This window comes from Scyliorhinus torazame, chromosome 2 (genome assembly GCF_047496885.1).
Source record: "Scyliorhinus torazame isolate Kashiwa2021f chromosome 2, sScyTor2.1, whole genome shotgun sequence".
Lineage (NCBI taxonomy): Eukaryota > Metazoa > Chordata > Chondrichthyes > Carcharhiniformes > Scyliorhinidae > Scyliorhinus > Scyliorhinus torazame.
This window is the reverse complement of record NC_092708.1, coordinates 242,436,753-242,454,335: the sequence shown is the minus strand read 5'-3', so window position 1 is coordinate 242,454,335 and position 17,583 is coordinate 242,436,753. Positions and strand designations below refer to the sequence as shown.

Genomic DNA, 17,583 nt, shown 5'->3' with positions numbered 1-17,583 from the left:
CAGCTGAAATATCAGGTTTGGAAGTCTGCAATGCAATCTTCTTGCCGCTTTTCCCTCTTTGAATATTTTCACGACAACATTTGAGACCACACATTGAATGTCGATACTGAGACTGAGGGGAAAAGAACCTTAAAATATCAAAACCGTGGCACCCAGCATATATAGAGCATGGTGATTTCAAAGAAAAGTCTGAAAATACTTGACTTACTTATAAAATAAATCCTTTATTATGCAGTGTAATGAGTGAACTTGCTTAATTTTGTGCAACAGTGAGTTACAACGTGGTCTTATTTCATATACATAAAATGTGTACATTAGTAGAAAATCATGGAATGCAACATTGTGCTTAACTACAGGTATCACAACAAAAGTAAATGGTGAATTTCGATTCTTTCTTTCCGGAACATTTTGAGAAAAATACCTATTTCTATAATAAAATATGTTTTGAAGTCGCCTGAAGAAAAAGTATTTCTTCTGTAAACTGCACTTGCCAGCTCAAGCAGACATTCCGCAATTTCTTTAGTTTAAAGCCAAATAGAGGTGAGCAGACACTGGTTAGCATACAAAAGATGCAGAGTTTAGAGGTCACTTTCGCCGTAGAGCGCTGTGGAGAAGGACATGTAGTCCAAGGAGCCCGGAACGGCATCCGGCCCACTGTACGGTGCCATTCTTGCGATGCAGTATTCTGCCTGGTCTGGAGGTAATTCACGGCGCAGTTCATCCGCCGTGATGTAGTTCTGCAAGAAAATAAGGTCCTTCAACACAGCGGCTCCTTCTGGTGAACATATAACCTGGACAGTTTCCCACAGAAAAAGTTATGGTGCAGAAAGAGGCCATTCGGCCCCTTGTGTCTGCACTAGCTAAAAGGGTCAATTAGAAACTAGTTGCTCATTCTAATCCCATTTCCAGCACCTGGTCCATAGCCTTGCAGCCTTCAGACGCAGTTAAACGTTTCAGCCTCAACCACCACCATAGGCACTGAATTCCAGATGCCCACTGTCTCAAGCTTTTCTTCATGTCCCTTCTAATCCGTCTACCAATTCTCATTCTCAGACAATTCTATTAAAAGGAATTACCTTGGGAGGACTTCCGGTGGCGGTCATGGAGTGAGTGGTGCACATTTGGTAGCTCGAGGTGTTTTTTTTGGTCCTTTCCCCGTTTGCTGGGCGGATGTTTTGGTGGAATAAAGTGTAGAGGTGATTGAGGAAAGTTATACTCCACTGGTGGATGGGTCCATGGACAAGAAGTGGGTCGAGAGGAAGGGAGCTGTTGGAGCAAGAAATTCTTTGTGCGCCACAGGTGAAGATGGTGGAGAGTAAAGGGTCGGCCTTGCCCGCCCAGTGGTCAACGGAGCAGCTGGTAGACTTCTTAAATGAGAAGTTCAGCCGGCAGAGGAGGGAAGCCCAGGAGGACCTAGCCACGGTGGTGGAACCACTAAAAGTGGGAATCGATCGGGTGGAACAGAAGCTGGAGACCCAGGGCCAGGTTATTTGGAAAGTGGAGGAGGTGGTGGGATCCTTGAGGTGCAACGTACCTCATTGGCAGCCGAGATCGAAATGATGTGGGAGACCCAGAAGCGGCTAAAGAAGAAGGTGGAGGATCCGGAGAACTGCCCTGGAGACAAAACTTAAGAATCGTGGGGATGCCCGAGGGCCTCGAGGGAGCAAACGCTGGCTCATATGTAGCCAAGATACTGGAGATGTTGATTGGGGAGGGGGCCTGCGACCGGCCCCTGGAGTTCAACCCGCCGCATCGGCGCACCGGGTGCAGATGAGGAAGCCGCAGGCAAACGAGCCACCGAGGGCGATGGTGGTGCATCTCCACCAATTCCTCGACAAAGAGAAGATATTATGGTGGGCAAGGCAAACGAGGAGGTGCACCTGGGAAGGCAATGAGTTCCGGGTGTACCAGTACTTGGGCGTGGAACTGGCAAAAAGGAGAGCTGGGTTAATCGGGTGAAGGCTGCCCTCTTTAAGAAGGGGGTGAAGGTTGGGATGCTGTAACGGCCTGCCTCTGGGTGACTCACAATGGCTGAGAACATTATTTTGGGACACCATAGGAGGCGATGGAGTTTTTCAGAGACAAAGAACTGGCAAGAGAGGGAGGACATTGAACTGTGGAGGAGTGAGGAGATGATGGTTTTCTTGCCTTTTTCGTTTTTATGCCTTTTGTTTATAGGCTATGGGAGAACCTCACTGCTTTGGGATGTTTTGCTGGGTTCTCTGGCGGGATGTTTGGGGAGCATGGAGAGTGGGTGCACCATTTTCTTATTTTATTTTTTGTGCTATGGAGGTGTGAGAGGGTGGGGAGAAGGGGATGAAATTGTTGTTTTGTTCAGGGGTGGAGGGGGAGGAAGGGGGGATTCTGACAAAGTTACTGTTGCCCGTGGCACAGCAAGGTGGTGACGGTGGACATTCAAGGGTGGGCCTGGAGGGTTGGATGACACAAGCCGGGGGCTGGCCCAAGAGAGGATATGGTTGATCGGTAGGGGGAGGGGGCGGAGTGCCCCCCCGACCAGGTTGGTCACATGGAACGTGAGAGGGCTGAATGGGTCGGTCAAACAGTTGTGTGTCTTCGCGCACTTGAGGAGATTGAAGGCGGACGTGGCCTTTTTGTAAGAAACACACTTGAAGATCGGGGACCAAACTAGGCTAAGGAAAAGGTGGGTAGAGCAAGCCTTTCATTCGGGCTGAGATGTGAAGACGCAGGAGGTGGTGGTGCTGATAATCAAACGGGTGGCGTTTGAGATGGAGAATATAGTGGCAGATTCGGGAGGGAGGTTTGTGATGGTGAGTGGGAAACTGGAGGGGATGCCAGTCGTTTTGGTGAATGTCTATGCCCCAAACTGATGTGGAATTCATGAGGCGGGTGCTGGGGAAGATCCCAGACCTGGACTTGCACCGGTTGATCATGGGAGGGGATTTGAACACTGTCATTGAACCAGGTTTGGACTGGTCGAGCCCGAGGTCAGGGAGGGGGTCGGCGAAGGAGCTGAATGGCTCGTGGTGTGCATGGTGGGGGGGAAATCAGTGTAGATTTGGGAAGCCGAGGGCGAAGGAGTTCTCGTACTTCTCCCATGTGCACAGGGTGTACTCGCTGGTTGGTTATTTTGTGGTTGACAAGATGCCGCTGACGTGGGTCGTCCGATATCGTTGCTAAATGTGAACGCCAAATTGTTGGCAAAGATCTTGGCCTCGCGAATTGAGGATTGTGTATCGGGGGTGATGGGGGAAGACCAGACAGGGTTCATAAAGGGGAGGCAACTGCCGGCGAATGTCAGGAGATTACTGAATGAGATAATGATGCCCCCGGAGGGATAGGATGTGGAGGTGACGATGGACACAGAGAAGGTGTTTGATCGGGTTGAATGGGAGTACCTGTGTGAATTGTTGGGACGGTTCGGGTTTGGGCAAGGGTTTGTAGATTGGGTCAGATTGTTGTATAGGGCGCTGGTAGCGAGTGTATGGACGAATCGGGTGAGCTCAGGGTACTTTGGGCTACACCGTGGGACAAGGCAAGTTGCTTTCTACCTTGGCAAGAGGGCCATTGGCCATGCATGTAGAGAGTCAAGGAGTTGGAGAGGGAATGCGCTGGGGAGGTTGTGGGGGGAGGAAGTGTCAAGCACAGGGTCTCGCTATATGAAGCATCGGGGGAATTCTGAGTATTTTAGAGGAGTTTGACTGGTCTTCCGGATATAAGCTAAACATGGGGAAGAGTGAGGTCTTCCAGATCGAGACTAGGGGGCAGGGGAGGAAATTGGGCGAGCTGCTGTTTAAGGTGGTGGGGGCGAGCTTCAGGTATTTGGGCATCCGGGTGGCATGGGGATGGGAACAACAGCACAAATTGAATCTGGCGCGGTTGGTGGAACAGATGAGGGGGGATTTGAAGAGGTGGGATGTGCTGCCACTGTCGCTGGCGGGTTTTTTATTTGTTTTTCAGAACCTCACGATTTTCATCCCCAAATCATTCTTTAGGAAAGTTAATACTTTGATCTGTGTTTGTGTGGGTGGGGAAATCCCCTTAGGTAAAGAAGGTGCTGCTGGAGTGGGGATACGGTGGGGGGGGAGGGGGGCCAGCCTTGCCAAATGTAATGAATTATTATTGTGCAGCGAATATTGCTATGGTAAGGAAGTAGGTAGTGGGTGAGAGGTCGGCGTGGGGACGGATGGAGGCGGCTTCTTGCAGGGTTACGAGTTTGAGGGCATTGTTGACGGCACCTCTGCCATTCTCGCTGGCCAAGTTCTCCATGAGCCAGGTGGTGGTGGCATCCCTGCGGATGTGGGGACAGGTGGTGGCAGCATTTGAGGTTGGAAGGTGCCTCAGTGTGGGCACCAATTCAGTAATCATAGATTTTCACCGGGGGGGGGGGGGGGGGGGGGGGCGCGGGGGGGGGGGGGGCTGGATTGTGGGAGGGGGCTCTGAGGAGGGTGAATGCAGGGGTTCGCAGACGTAATGTCCGAGACGCCGATGGTGCAGTTGGCCCCGAGTCCAAAATTGGCGATATTTGGGGTGTGATACGCCAATGTTGTGGCCTTTGCCTCCCTGGTAACCTGGAGACAGATTTTGCTGGACTCGGGGCCTCCGAAGCCGGGGTGAGCTACCTGGCGGAATTGCTAAGGCTGGAGAAAATCAAGTTTGCCTCAAGAGGGTCAGTTGATGGGTTTTGCCGGAGATGGAAGCCGTTCATCGACTTTTTCAAGGAAAATTGAGGCATCAGCAGTTGGGGGAAAAGGAGGTTACAATGGGGGAGACAGGACCGGAGGAGAGGAATGACAAGGGAGGTTGGGGCATTCAGGAAGTTATTTATTTATTATGAGGTTTCTGTTTGTTCATAATCTTGTGTTGGTTTGTGTTTAATGTTTATACAAATGCCTTCATAAAAATATTTTAAAAAACAATTGCCTTGTTCCATTGTTAAATTTCGTACAAATTCTCATTCACTTTCTGTTCAAAGAGGGCTTCACCGTTAACTGCACGGTTCTTACCCTTCTTGTTTTTACAAAAATCAAAAGCTTAAACATTTCACAGGGGGTTGAAAAACTTTCGTCAGACGATCAAGTGGAATACATTCAAAAAAAAATCAAACTTTGAACAGAGTATGGGAGTCAGATTGCACATAATGAAGGAGACATCAAAGGAAATTGCATTTGTCAACCATTATATGAATCACTTAATATTCAGTTCCATTCAAATGAAGGGAACAGGATATCAAATGGAGGATATAACAGACACCTTCCTGATCGAAAAGCTCATGTTTTTGTGTTCCTGTCATGTCCAATACCACCCTCTCAAATATTTCAGTTTGTTGGAATGGTATAAATAGAATGCAAACGTCTAAACCCCAATGAAAATCTTTATAATAATTCCCACCCCTTCCAAATCTAATAAAAATGCAGTCTCACTGTACATATAATGATATAAATGCCCATTTCTGCCCCTAGTGAAGAGATAAACTACATTGAATGAACGGAAAAGTCAGAAACTTCACCATGTCGGTATTAAATTCTAGAACTCACCTTATCACCTGCGAGAACTTTAAACGAGGCCATGACCTGGTCCGCAGTGTCAGTGTCTGTGGTTTCCCGAGTCATGAAGTCCAGGAAGGCCTGGAACGTTACGACGCCCATGTTGTTGGGGTCAACAATGTTCATGATACGTCCAAACTCTGCTTCACTCTGAAATCATCAACCACAGCAATTGTACCAATGTCTTGTCAGAGTCAAAATTAAAACAAAAAGAGTGCATCATTTGCCACATTGCTGCCCATGTTCAGTCTGGTGGAGCTCAGCATGTTCAGTTACATATCTCAGCAATTTACAACAGCAAAACTGTACGTAGCCACGGAGTAATGACCGACGGTGGTGATGCGGTACAGCCAAAGGTTATGCAAACACAAATATGTGCCAAATTTCTTGTGGGAAATGTGAGCACAACTCTGATTCAGAGTTGTGATTTGAACCCCATATTCCAGGACTGGAGTGCAAAATGTAGGCTGACACTTTGGTGCAGTAATGAGGTAGGGCTGCATTCTCACACACGCCAACTTCTGCAGAAGATGTAAAATCAAGGACTTGTCTGATGTGCAGACAGACATAAAAGATCCAATGACATTTCTTTCCCTCTCCTAAAGTTGGCCAGGGATTTCTCCTGATCTTTTAGCCTCAGAATAAATCAACTGGTCAATTCGCTCACAACTACTGATGCACACATTTGCTTACACATCATAAATAGGGAATTAATTGGCGGGGTTATTTTTGGAATGTGTTGAAATGGGCAGCATGGTAGCACAGTGGTTAGCACTGTTGCTTCACTGCGCCAGCATCCCAGGTTCGATTCCCGACTTGAGTCACTGTCTGTGCGGAGTCTGCACGTTCTCCCTCTGTCTCCGTGGGTTTCCCCTGGGTGCTCCGGTTTCCTCCCAAAAGACGTGCTGTTAGGTAATTTGGACATTCTGAATTCTCCCTCTGTGTACGCGAACAGGTGCCAAAGTGTGGCGACTGGGGGATTTTCACAGTAACTTCATTGCAGTGTTAATGTAAGCCTACTTGTGACAATAAAGATTATCATAAAAAGATTATTATAAATGTGACATGCCCTAATGGAAGTTCAAGCTCGTCTTTCTACCCAATTATGTCACTGTTCCCAGCAGAATTAAATCATCATTTGAACACAAAACATTCCCCAATTCCTTGGCATTTTACATCCAGCAATTCAGGGTTTGTAAGGGAAAGATGTGGGAAGAGGGAGATCTGGGGAGAAAATTCCAGAGCTGGAGGCAGAGAGTAGCAGAGAACACAACAGGCACAGATCCAACAAAAGGGTGAGGGAAGCAGTTCTCAGGTTCAAAATGGTTACAGGTAGGGAAGGGCGAGTCCATGGAGAGATTCAAATGCAAGGATGAGAATTTTAAATATGAAGCACTAGGGTACCAATGTCACCCTGGCAAGTTTAATGTGAGTGGTGAGGTGGGTGATGGAGGAAGCCTTTACGATCGACAGAATATGGAGCTGCAAACTCACTTCCAGATCAAAAAAGGCAGCGAGTTTGCAAACCTTTTTCTTCAACCTGAGACAGTGGCAGATAGGGAGCTGGAGTGCGGCACAAAGTTTGTATCGAGGGCCAAAGGCAAATGTTGCCAGTGTTGCACTGGAGGATGTTAGTGTATCCAAGACTGGATGCTAGAGCTGTTAACAACGGCAGTGAGGGTTCGAGAAAGGAGATGGCAAGGTGAAGCTGGGGGTCTCAGCATACATGTGGTATGTGACCCAATGACACTGGATGATGTCAACCAAGAGGCAGCTTTTATGAGGATGAGGAGGAGACCAATACTGATCCTGGCAGGAACTCCAGATACAATGATGCAGGGTAGGAAGAGAAGTTAGTGATAGACCAGCTGCCTTTGATAGGTAAGAAAGGCATTTGCCAATGGCAGTCTCACACAGCTTGGCAATGGGAGAGAAGGTTTTGGGGAAGATGGTGGGGGTGATTGTGTCGATGGCTGCTGACAAAGTCTTATTTACAGGACTCTAAGATTCCTACATGTGTTGTTAAAAATAAAGGGGACCTAACCAGCCTTACCCTCCCTATAATAATAATCTTTATTAGTGTCACAAGTAGGCTTACATTAACACTGCAATGACATTACTGTGAAAAGCTCCTAGTCACCACACTCCACTGTGTTCAGGTACAGAGCGGGAGAATTCAGATTGTCCAATTCACCTAACAAGCGCGTCTTTCGGGACTTGTGAGAGGAAACTGGAGCACCCGGAGGAAACCCACGCAGACACAGGCGAACGTGTAGACCCGGCACAGACAATGACCCAAGCTGGGAATTTAACCCCGGTCCCTGGCACTGTGAAGCAACAGTGCTAACCACAGTGCTACCGTCCCGCCCAGTAGCAGTGTGCACCTGACATGGGAAGTCAGTCAACTGACAGTGAGGTAAAACTCTACCTGCATCTCACCATTGAAGCAGGACAGGATCTAAGCCTGCTGCAGGCAAAGAGCACAATGGTCAGGTTACACTCCTAATTCAGGGGAAAATAACATTAATTCCATCTTTAATGTATCCAAACCTCTCTCTCTGCAGCCCTCACAGGTTCAGAGCCTGACCACTCAACCCACAACAAGGTGTGTTCACCTTCGTTGGTTAACTGATCAGTATAACAGTTTAGATAGATGTCTCCCAAACTGGAATTTCAACAGTTTTCTCCTCAATTATATGCTCCCGGCTCAAAAGTGTCACCTTGCTATTTGGGTACAGTTCCACAGGTGCTGGTCACGCCCTGGGACACTGGCCGTTATTCCGATCTGTGCCACAGCACCAAGTGTCAGCAGGGTATTCCACCTCGGGAGGGGAACAACTACAATCAGGTCCCAACACTGATCCGGACAGAAGCCAGAGCTCATTTCCTCCTTAATCCAGGGGTGCATAGGTGTGTGTATAGCCCCCTAATTGTCACTCTGGCTGAGATCAGCGGAGACTGGGGATTAAAACCCAGATTGTATAGATTAACGGTGTAAGGCCTCAACCAAATGAGCCAAGGTGGCAGATGAGAATAAAGAGGATCTTGGTCATAGTAATAGGAATTCAGATTAAGCGTGGCTCCAGTAGAGAGCTGGGTGGCTGTGGAAAGTTGGTTGCTACCCTGCTGTCCTTTTCAGTGACTGTTAACCAATTGCCTAAACGTGGCTAGTTACCTGTCAGCACAATACTGGAAAGAAAGGCAGATATTAGTTACACGGCACAGCATTAACCTTCCTTACCTGCTCGGTGAAAGTGCAGGTTCATTGACTAAGAAACTGCTGAGTGGACATTTGTGATCTTCTGGCTTGATAAATTTTCTTGCTATCATAGAGAATCATAGAATTTACAGTGCAGAAGGAGGCCATTCGGCCCATTGAGTCTGCACTGGCTCTTGGAAAGAGCGCCCTACCCAAGCCCACACCTCCACCCTATCCCCATAACCCAGTAACCCCACCTAAAACTAAGGGCAATTTTGGACACTAAGGGCAAATTAGCATAGCCAATCCACCTCACCTGCACATCTTTGGACTGTGGGAGGAAACCGGAGCACCCGGATAAAACCCACGCACACACTGGGAGAACGTGTAGACTCTCCACAGACAGTGACCCAAGCCAGGAATCGAACCTGGGACCCTGGAGCTGTGAAGCAATTGTGCTAACCACTGTGCTACCGTGCTGTCCATTCTGAGGGGAATGAAATGCAGTCTCCAAAACAAGTGTGTGAAATAAAAAAAAGGTAAAAGAATCTCCAGGCAGGCTTTATAAGAATTAAATACAAAAAGAAAATTCCACCTGATGGCTTTGGGTTTGAGTCCGGAGGTGAGAGGATAGTTTGCCATCCAGCTACACCATACAGTCCCTCTCTGCGAATATTATTTTCAATATTGACTTACTAAACAAGTCTGAATTTTATGCAGTCATGAATTCCCGCCAGATAAACTGCATCCTGTAATTAGATTTTCATTTTTTGCAAATCAATCCCATTTCCCTCACTGCCTCTGAAAACCACAGAGGACTGAGTTCTGGAGGGCTCCCCTCTCTGTGTTGGTATTAATTATACTCCTCCAGCCATTAATAAGTTGCAGCGTAGCAGGGTGCTCTTTATCATTCAGTTCATTGTGAAAAGCATTCCTCAGTATAAATACGATGATGAGCAATCCTCTTCCCCATCTCTATTCATGCCTGCACCATCCCCAGACATCAGCAACTTCAACATTACAATCATGGTCTTGCAGCAACATGCAGCTGAATGGGTGCCGGAATTCAATAAGTAAATCAGCAAGCTTCTCCATCATTTATGCAGCATAGCCTTCCCGTCAACAGCTCTAGGATTTATTGTGCAAGGCTCTTGAGGCTATTGGGAGCGGTGCAAATCAGGAGAATGGACCTTCACGCCATTCCTTGGTTCTGCATGCCTGTTGAACAAGGCACTGTGACAGGAGCCTCCATCGCAAAACTACCCCCAAGTCCCACAAATGGTTTTGAAATCATTCCATTTGCAAGACACAGATGCATTAATGAGAATTCATGAATGTTTCAAGACTTTAATAAATTACATGCCAAAAAGAATCCACACAGAATGGGGGGGACGGGGTACTGAACTTGCTTGCTGTTGTTACAACTCTTACACTCGGAATTGAAATGAAATCCAGAGTTACGAGTCTAGAGAAATTCCCAATGATTTAAACATAAGTTTTTAATATGATACAGATTCCAGCATACTTTGTGGAATTGTACGCACAGTAGAAGGCCCTTCAGCCCATTGCGTCTGTGCTGTCTCCTTGATATAGAGCTATCCCAACTCCCCTCGTCTTTAATTCCCTTTGGCTTTGAAAATGTTTCCTTGTTTAGGTGTTTGCCTCATTCCCTTTTGAAAGAGACCATTACATCTGTTTCCAGCAGCCTTTCAGGCATTGCACCGCAGAGCAGTAAAACTGCAGAAAGGAAATCTAATTTCCTGTTTATTATCTGGAATTGTGGAAGACTGAGAGGATGCCACCTCATTAAATCTGAAAAGAAATTGCTTTAATGTGTTCACATCCTCTTCCTTTTTTGAAAATCTTTGTACATGGTTACGTTTATTCAACTTTTCTTTTTCAATCACCAGTTAGCGAGGTCCTGAACATCTTCTCAAACATAAAAAAACACACAAACCGTACTGAACATTAAAATTTTTACTGACGTTACAGTTCTCTGCAAATTGTTTCATCCAAAAGCTGCAGTGCCCACTAACTGCCGCAGATTTATATAATAACAGACAGAACAGGAAGAGGCCCCATTCAATCCCTCAGGCCTGCCCCACCATTCAATTAGATCAAGGGTTTCCCAAAACCGTGGGTCGCACCAGTTGGGTGGCGGGACGAGCAATCGGGATCGCGAGTTCCGAAGCAGCAATGGCGGCTGTGGAGTGGAGGCACAAATTTGTCAGTCCAGGGATTGGCTGTGAGGCACCCCTTCAAATGCGAGAGATTTTTTTTTTGCCTTGTGTGTGTCGTCGAATCCACCGAGCTGAGGCCCAATCACTGACACCAACACACAGCTTGCAAATCTTTTGGGTGTCTGAGCAGATTATTGTGCCTGTATCCCTGCTGTTTAACCCCCCACCTCCACTCAACAATTCTTCCTCCCCTCCTCCCCCACTCAACAACTCTCCCCCCCCCCCCCCCCCCCCCCTTGCCCTCCATTCCCAATTTTCACTCTGGTGTCAAGCCAAGTGCGAAGCATTAAAATGGGGTCACATCAGAAAAATGTTTGGGGAGCACTGATTAGATCATGGCTGATCACCATCTCAACTCCACTTTTATGTCTTTGGTTGATATCCTATGATAGCCTTACCCAACATAAATCTATCTATATTTTAAAAAATATCCCATTTGTGTATTGCCTCAGTGCAAACACCCCCCCCCCACCCCCCAAAAAACAAGGCCATCTGCATTTTGTTCTTAAAGTTGCTTCTTTTTGCTGCAATCTTTCACAGCTACACTCTAATATATAACATTTCTCCCTATCTTTAGTTCGGATTAAGAGCCAAAACATTTTCCAGTATCCTCTGTCCTTGTTTCAGATCCCAACATCGGCCGCATTTTGCTTACTTTGGGCGGGATCCTCCGGCTGCACTCGCCCGGCGACCGGAAATTCCTGCCCGAGGTCAATGGACCTTTACATGGTCCGCGTTCCACCTGTGGTGATCGTGCATCAGGTGGGGTGGAAGCACCCAGCCCAATGAATCTATCCTGGTCTTGAAAGCTCCCATAGTCCCTTAGTCTTATGGGTATACAGAGCTCCAAACTTACGTTCCCTACCTTTATATTTTTGAACGTCATCTCCCTGCAAAACAGATATACCATTTTGGATACCGTTGAGGGAGATGGCTTACCAGAGGAAGGCAGCAGCAGCCAGGTTCATGGCACCATGGCTGGTTCTGCTGCACAGGAGGGCAGGAAGAAGAATGGCAGGGCTATAGTGATAGGGGGCTCGATCGGAAGGGGAATAGACAGGCGGTTCTGCGGACGCAATCGTGACTCCAGGACGGTATGTTGCCTTCCTGGTACAAGGGTCAAGGATGTCTCGTTGCGGTTGCAGGGCATTCTGGGGGGGCGGGGGGGGGCAAGGGTGAACAGCCAGCTGTCGTCGTGCATATAGGCACCAATGATATAGGTAGAAAACGGGATGAGGTCCTACAAGCTGAATTCAGGGAGTTAGGAGTTAAACTAAAAAGTAGGATCGCAAAAGGTAGTAATCTCAGGATTGCTACCAGTGCCACGAGCTAGTCAGAGTAGGAATGTCAGGATTGATACGATGAATGTGTGGCTCGAGAGATGGCGCAAGAGGGAGGAATTCAAATTCCTGGGGCATTGGAACCGGTTCTGGGGGAGATGGGACCAGTACAAAGCGGATGTCTGCACCTAGACAGGACTGGAACCAATGTCCTAGTGCTAATGTTTGCTAGTGCTGTTGGGGAGGGTTTAAACTAATGTGGCAGGGGATGGGAGCCGATGCAGGAAGTCGGAGGGAAGTAAAACGGGGACAGAAACAAAAGACAGTAAGGGGAAAGTGTAAGGCAAAGAAGCCATAGTCAAAAATCAAAAAGGGCCACAGTATAGGGGACAGTAGCCAAGGAGAGCTTAGTGAATAGTCCCAGTAATACGAAAAGGAATAAAACGGGAAGTGAAAACATAAACGGAAAGCGAAGCAGCAGGTTTTTCATGAAGATATGGGTTCAACGATAAGGAAAATTAGGAGAAACGTTAAAAGGAACAATAACTTAGGATAGAGGTGTTAAGATTCAAAACGGAGGTATAAAAGCCAACATAAGGGTACTTTACCTGAATGCTCGTAGCGTTCGGAATAAGGTAAATGAGTTGATGGCGCAAATCATCGTGAATGACTATGATTTAGTGGCCATTACTGAAACATGGTTAAAGGATGGTCATGACTGGGAGTTAAATATCCAAGGGTATCAAACTATTCGGAAGGACAGAGTGGATGGTAAGGGAGGTGGTGTAGCTCTGTCATTTAAAGATGTCTTCCGGGATAACATCGGTGTTATGGAGGATAAGGTTGAATCCATTTGGGTGGAAATCAGGAATAGTAAGGCATAAAAGTCACTGATAGGTGTAGTCAAAAGGCTACCAAATGGTAACATTATGGTGGGGCAGGCAATAAACAAAGAAATAACTTATGCATGTAGAAATGGTACAGCAGTTATCATGGGGGATTTTAATCTACATGTCGATTGGTTTAACCAGGTCGGTCAAGGCAGCCCTGAGGAGGTGTTTATAGAATGTATCCGCGATAGTTTTCTAGAACAGTATGTAATGGAACCTACGAGGGAACAAGCGATCCTAGATCTGGTGTAATGAGACAGGATTGATTAATGATCTCAGTTAGGGATCCTCTCGGAAGGAGCGATCACAATATGGTGGAATTTAAAATACAGATGGAGGGTGAGAAGGTAAAATCAAACACTAGTGTTTTGTGCTTAAACAAAGGAGATGACAATGGGATGAGAGAAGAGCTGGCTAAGGTAGACTGGGAGCAAAGGCTTTATGGTGAAACAGTTGAGGAACAGTGGAGAACCTTCCAAGCGATTTTTCTGGATGGAAATTGTCCCATTGGGCAGACGCAGCATGGGTTCATGAAGGACAAGTCGTGCCTAACTAATTCAGTGGAATTTTTTGAGGACATTACCAGTGTGGTAGACAACGGGGAGCCAATGGATGTGGTATATCTGGATTTCCAGAAAGCTTTTGACAATGTGCCACACAAAAGATTGCTGCATAAGATAATGATGCATAGCGTTAAGGGTAAAGTAGTAGCATGGATAGAGGATTGGTTAATTAATAGAAAGCAAAGAGTGGGGATTAATGGGTGTTTCACTGGTTGGCGGTCAGTGGCTAGTGGTGTCCCTCAGGGATCAGTGTTGGGCCCCCAAGTTACATAGATGATCTGGAGTTGTGCAATGTGCCCACATTTGCAGACGACACTAAGATGAGTGGTAAAGCAAAAAGTGCAAAGGATATTGGAAGTCTGCAGAGGGATCTGGATAGTTTAAGTGAATGGGCTAGGCTCTGGCAGATGGGATACAATGTTGACAAATGTGAGGTTATCCATTTTGGCAGGAATAACAGCAAAAGGGATTATTATTTAAATGATACAATATTAAAACATGCTGCTGTGCAGAGGGACCTGGGTATCCTAGTGCATGATTCGCAGAAAGTTGGTTTACAGGTGCAACAGGTGATTAAGGCGGCAAATGACGTTTGTCCTTCATTGCTAGAGGGATGGAGTTTAAGACTGGAGAGATTATGCTGCAATTGTATAAGGTGTTAGTGAGGCCACACCTGGAGTATTGTGTTCAGTTTTGGTCTCCTTTAACTGAGAAAGGATGTACTGGCGCTGGAAGGTGTGCAGAAGAGATTCACTAGGTTAATCCCAGAATTGAGGGGGTTGGATTACGAGGAGAGGTTGAGTAGACTGGGACTGTACTCGTTGGAATTTAGAAGGATGCGGGGGGATCGTATAGAAACATATAAAATTATGAAGGGAATAGATAAGATAGATGCGGGCAGGTTGTTTCCGCTGGCGGGTGAAAGCAGAACTAGGGGGCATAGCCTCAAAATAAGGGGAAGTAGATTTAGGACTGAGTTTAGGAGTAACTTCTTCACCCAAAGGGTTGTAAATCTGTGGAATTCCTGCCCAGTGAAGCAGCTGAGGCTCCTTCATTAAATGTTTTCAAGATAAAGATAGATAGTTTTTTGAAGATTAAAGGAATAAAGGGTTACGGTGTTCGGGCGGGAAAGTGGAGCCGAGTCCACAAAAGATTAATAATAATAATAATAATAATCGCTTATTGTCACAAGTAGGCTTCAATGAAGTTACTGTGAAAAGCCCGAGTCACCACATTCCGGCGCCTGTTCGGGGAGGCCAGTACGGGAATTGAACCCGCGCTGCTGGCCTTGTTCTGCATTACAGCTGTTTAGCCCACTGTGCTAAACCAGCCATGATCTCATTGAATGGCGGAGCAGGCTCGAAGGGCCAGGTTGCCTACTCCTGCTCCTAGTTCTTATGTTCTTATGATGTAAGCTGAAGAAACTAGTCATTAAAAAAACCTGATCTTGTGGTTCCTGTTAAGAAGTACTTGAGATTTGCACAATATGTCTAATCATGTCATGGGACTTTGCTTCTGTGCTATGACTTCCAGTCTGCACCAATTCTGGGGCCAACCTACAGAGGTAATCAGGTATTCTTCCGAAGTAGAAAACCCAAAGGTCTGGACATATTACTGCACAACGTTTCCGCAACAAAATACTGTGGGGTCCTGCAGCTTTAGTTCTGTGTTTCCATTATCTTAAATAAGACTTTGAAGGAAACACAGATAACCAGTGTTTGGATAAAGCAAGGTCACGAAACTGCACACAACGAACACCAATTAACATAGATCGCTTACATTCATCACCAAACTTCAGAACCAGGCCTTAATATATTGAAAATAGAAAGAATGGGAAGTTACCATACCAGATTGTAACCCATGGAGATAAGGCAAGCTTTGAAATCATCACTGTCCATCATTCCAGTCCTCTTCTACAGAGAGAGGAGGAAGGAGACAACAACAGGACAAAAAAAACAAGAGTGAAAGGTAATCACGACAAGAAAGAGGAATGGGACAGCAAAGTGCGAGACAAGCCAAATGGAAAAAAATGTTTCAACAATGAATCAAAGTGGGAGAATAAACACAAGAGAGATCAAAATAGGTGAAAAGCAGACAGTGTGGTTCAAAAGCCATGAACAGGATCATGGAGAAAATGATCAGTTGAATGGGAAGACAAGTTACAAAAAGAAAATGCATCACAAACAGAGACAGTAGGTCAAGACAGATTAAAAAAAAGGAAAAAAAAAACATAAGTTTAGTTAATTCAATGTACTGGACTGGAACACTTCACATCATACACTAGCAGTTAATACCTGTGCGTCATTTCCAATATCGTACCCCAAGCTGATGAGGCAGGCTTTGAACTCCTCTGCTCCGAGGGTGCCAGAGTGGTCCTGGGTTAGGCAATGCCATGTGGAACGCCATGCATGGTGATGGAGACAGCAGTTGTTGGGTGAGGGAAAGGGTGGGGAAAGAGTGAAGAGTTGGGAGGCATCCATGCAAAGTGGAAAATGGGGGAAAGGGAGGAGGTCATGCATGTGGAAAGAGGAAAACAAAGTGCACAAAATTAGACATCACAACGGTTCAAACATCATGGTCCCAAATGATCTAGCTTCATTCCGAGACTAGCAGTAAGCTGAACTCTTCAGTGGCTTGTCTGACAGGGACTAACAATTCATTCCCTCCTGATCACAAGAGGTCAATTGGTGAGTAACTTAGCTTAAAGTTAAGAGCCAGAGAGGAAGAAATGTTAATAATTAACAATAATTAACTCCTGAAGTTCTGAGAAATTCAAAAGAAAGTTTTTCACTGTAGGTTCTCCAGATAACCACCTTAGGTCCTCTGTGGAACAATTCAGCAGTGTGCTGTTGTACTTTCGGCATCAGGTTTGCTCCCTGAAGTGGTCATGGTACAAGCTGCCCTGGCTGAGGGCTGGTGGGAATGGAATAGACTACACAATGGAAGCAGTTTGCCTGTCCAGGTCTCTACTTTCCCTGCCCATCAAAATGTTGTGGCTTTGCCTTCCCATCGTGATCACTAAGGCCTTTTTTAAGAGAGTAGGCAGGAGTATTATGGGGTTTGTGTGGGCGAATAAGACCCCGAGAGTAAGGAGAGGGTTCCTGGAACGCAGTAGGGACCGAGGAGGGTTGTTGCTGCCAAACCTGGGGAGCTACTACTGGGCAGCGAATGTGGCGATGATCTGCAAGTGGGTTATGGAGGGAGAGGGGGTGGCATGGAAGAGGATGGAGATGGTGTCCTGTAAAGGAACGAGCCTGGGGGCGTTGGTGACGGCACCGCTGCCGCTCTCGCCGACAAAGTATACCACGAGCCCGGTGGTGGCCGCAACGCTAAGGATCTGGGGCCAGTGGAGACGGCACCAGGGTGCAATGGGAGCATCGGTGTGGTCCCCCAGGGTCTGCGCAGGGATTTTACAGGCCGTGGCAACCGTTCCTAGACTATCTCGCGGAGCGTTAGAGGAAGGTCGGTCAGCAACAGCAGCAACCTTGGGGGGGGGGACGTCCTGGGAGGGGGGAGGGGTGGGGAGAGGGGGGACTGCCTGGGAGGGTGGATGAGCAAGAGATAACATGAAGGGTTGGGGAAACTGGTACGTACGGGTGAGGGCCAGTGTACAAAGCTGTGTAAATATATCATTTTGCCATGTATATATCTTGCTCTGTGCGATTTCTAGTTTTATTTTGTTACCCGGGGGGGGGGGGGGGGGGTGTTATTGTTTGTAAGGGAGAAAAATTGTGTTAAAAAACTTTAATAAATATATATTTTTTAAAAAGTTAAAAAAAATAAAAAAAATGTTGTGGCTAATTTATAAGACCATAAGACATAGGAGCGGAAGTAAGGCCATTCGGCCCATCGAGTCCACTCCACCATTCAATCATGGCTGATTTCA

The 17,583-nt window shown here is 46.6% G+C and overlaps 1 protein-coding gene across 6 annotated transcripts in view; it reads right to left on the bottom strand.

Annotated features, from left to right (window-relative positions):
* Nucleotides 1–204: 204 nt before the first annotated feature.
* actn1 (actinin, alpha 1) overlaps nucleotides 205–17,583 on the bottom strand; it is a 292,127-nt gene continuing 274,748 nt past the window's right edge. For 2 of the 6 annotated variants that reach the window (XM_072485663.1, XM_072485666.1), the window contains exons 19-22: nucleotides 15,992–16,072; nucleotides 15,545–15,610; nucleotides 5,517–5,675; nucleotides 205–737 (exon numbers count right to left, since the gene is read on the bottom strand). In XM_072485663.1, coding sequence (XP_072341764.1) covers nucleotides 579–737; nucleotides 5,517–5,675; nucleotides 15,545–15,610; nucleotides 15,992–16,072 — 465 coding nt within the window. In that variant the 3' untranslated portion in view covers nucleotides 205–578. The remainder of the gene's footprint in view (nucleotides 738–5,516; nucleotides 5,676–15,544; nucleotides 15,611–15,991; nucleotides 16,073–17,583) is intronic. The other 4 variants (XM_072485693.1, XM_072485703.1, XM_072485673.1 and 1 more) reach the window with 2 other exon arrangements.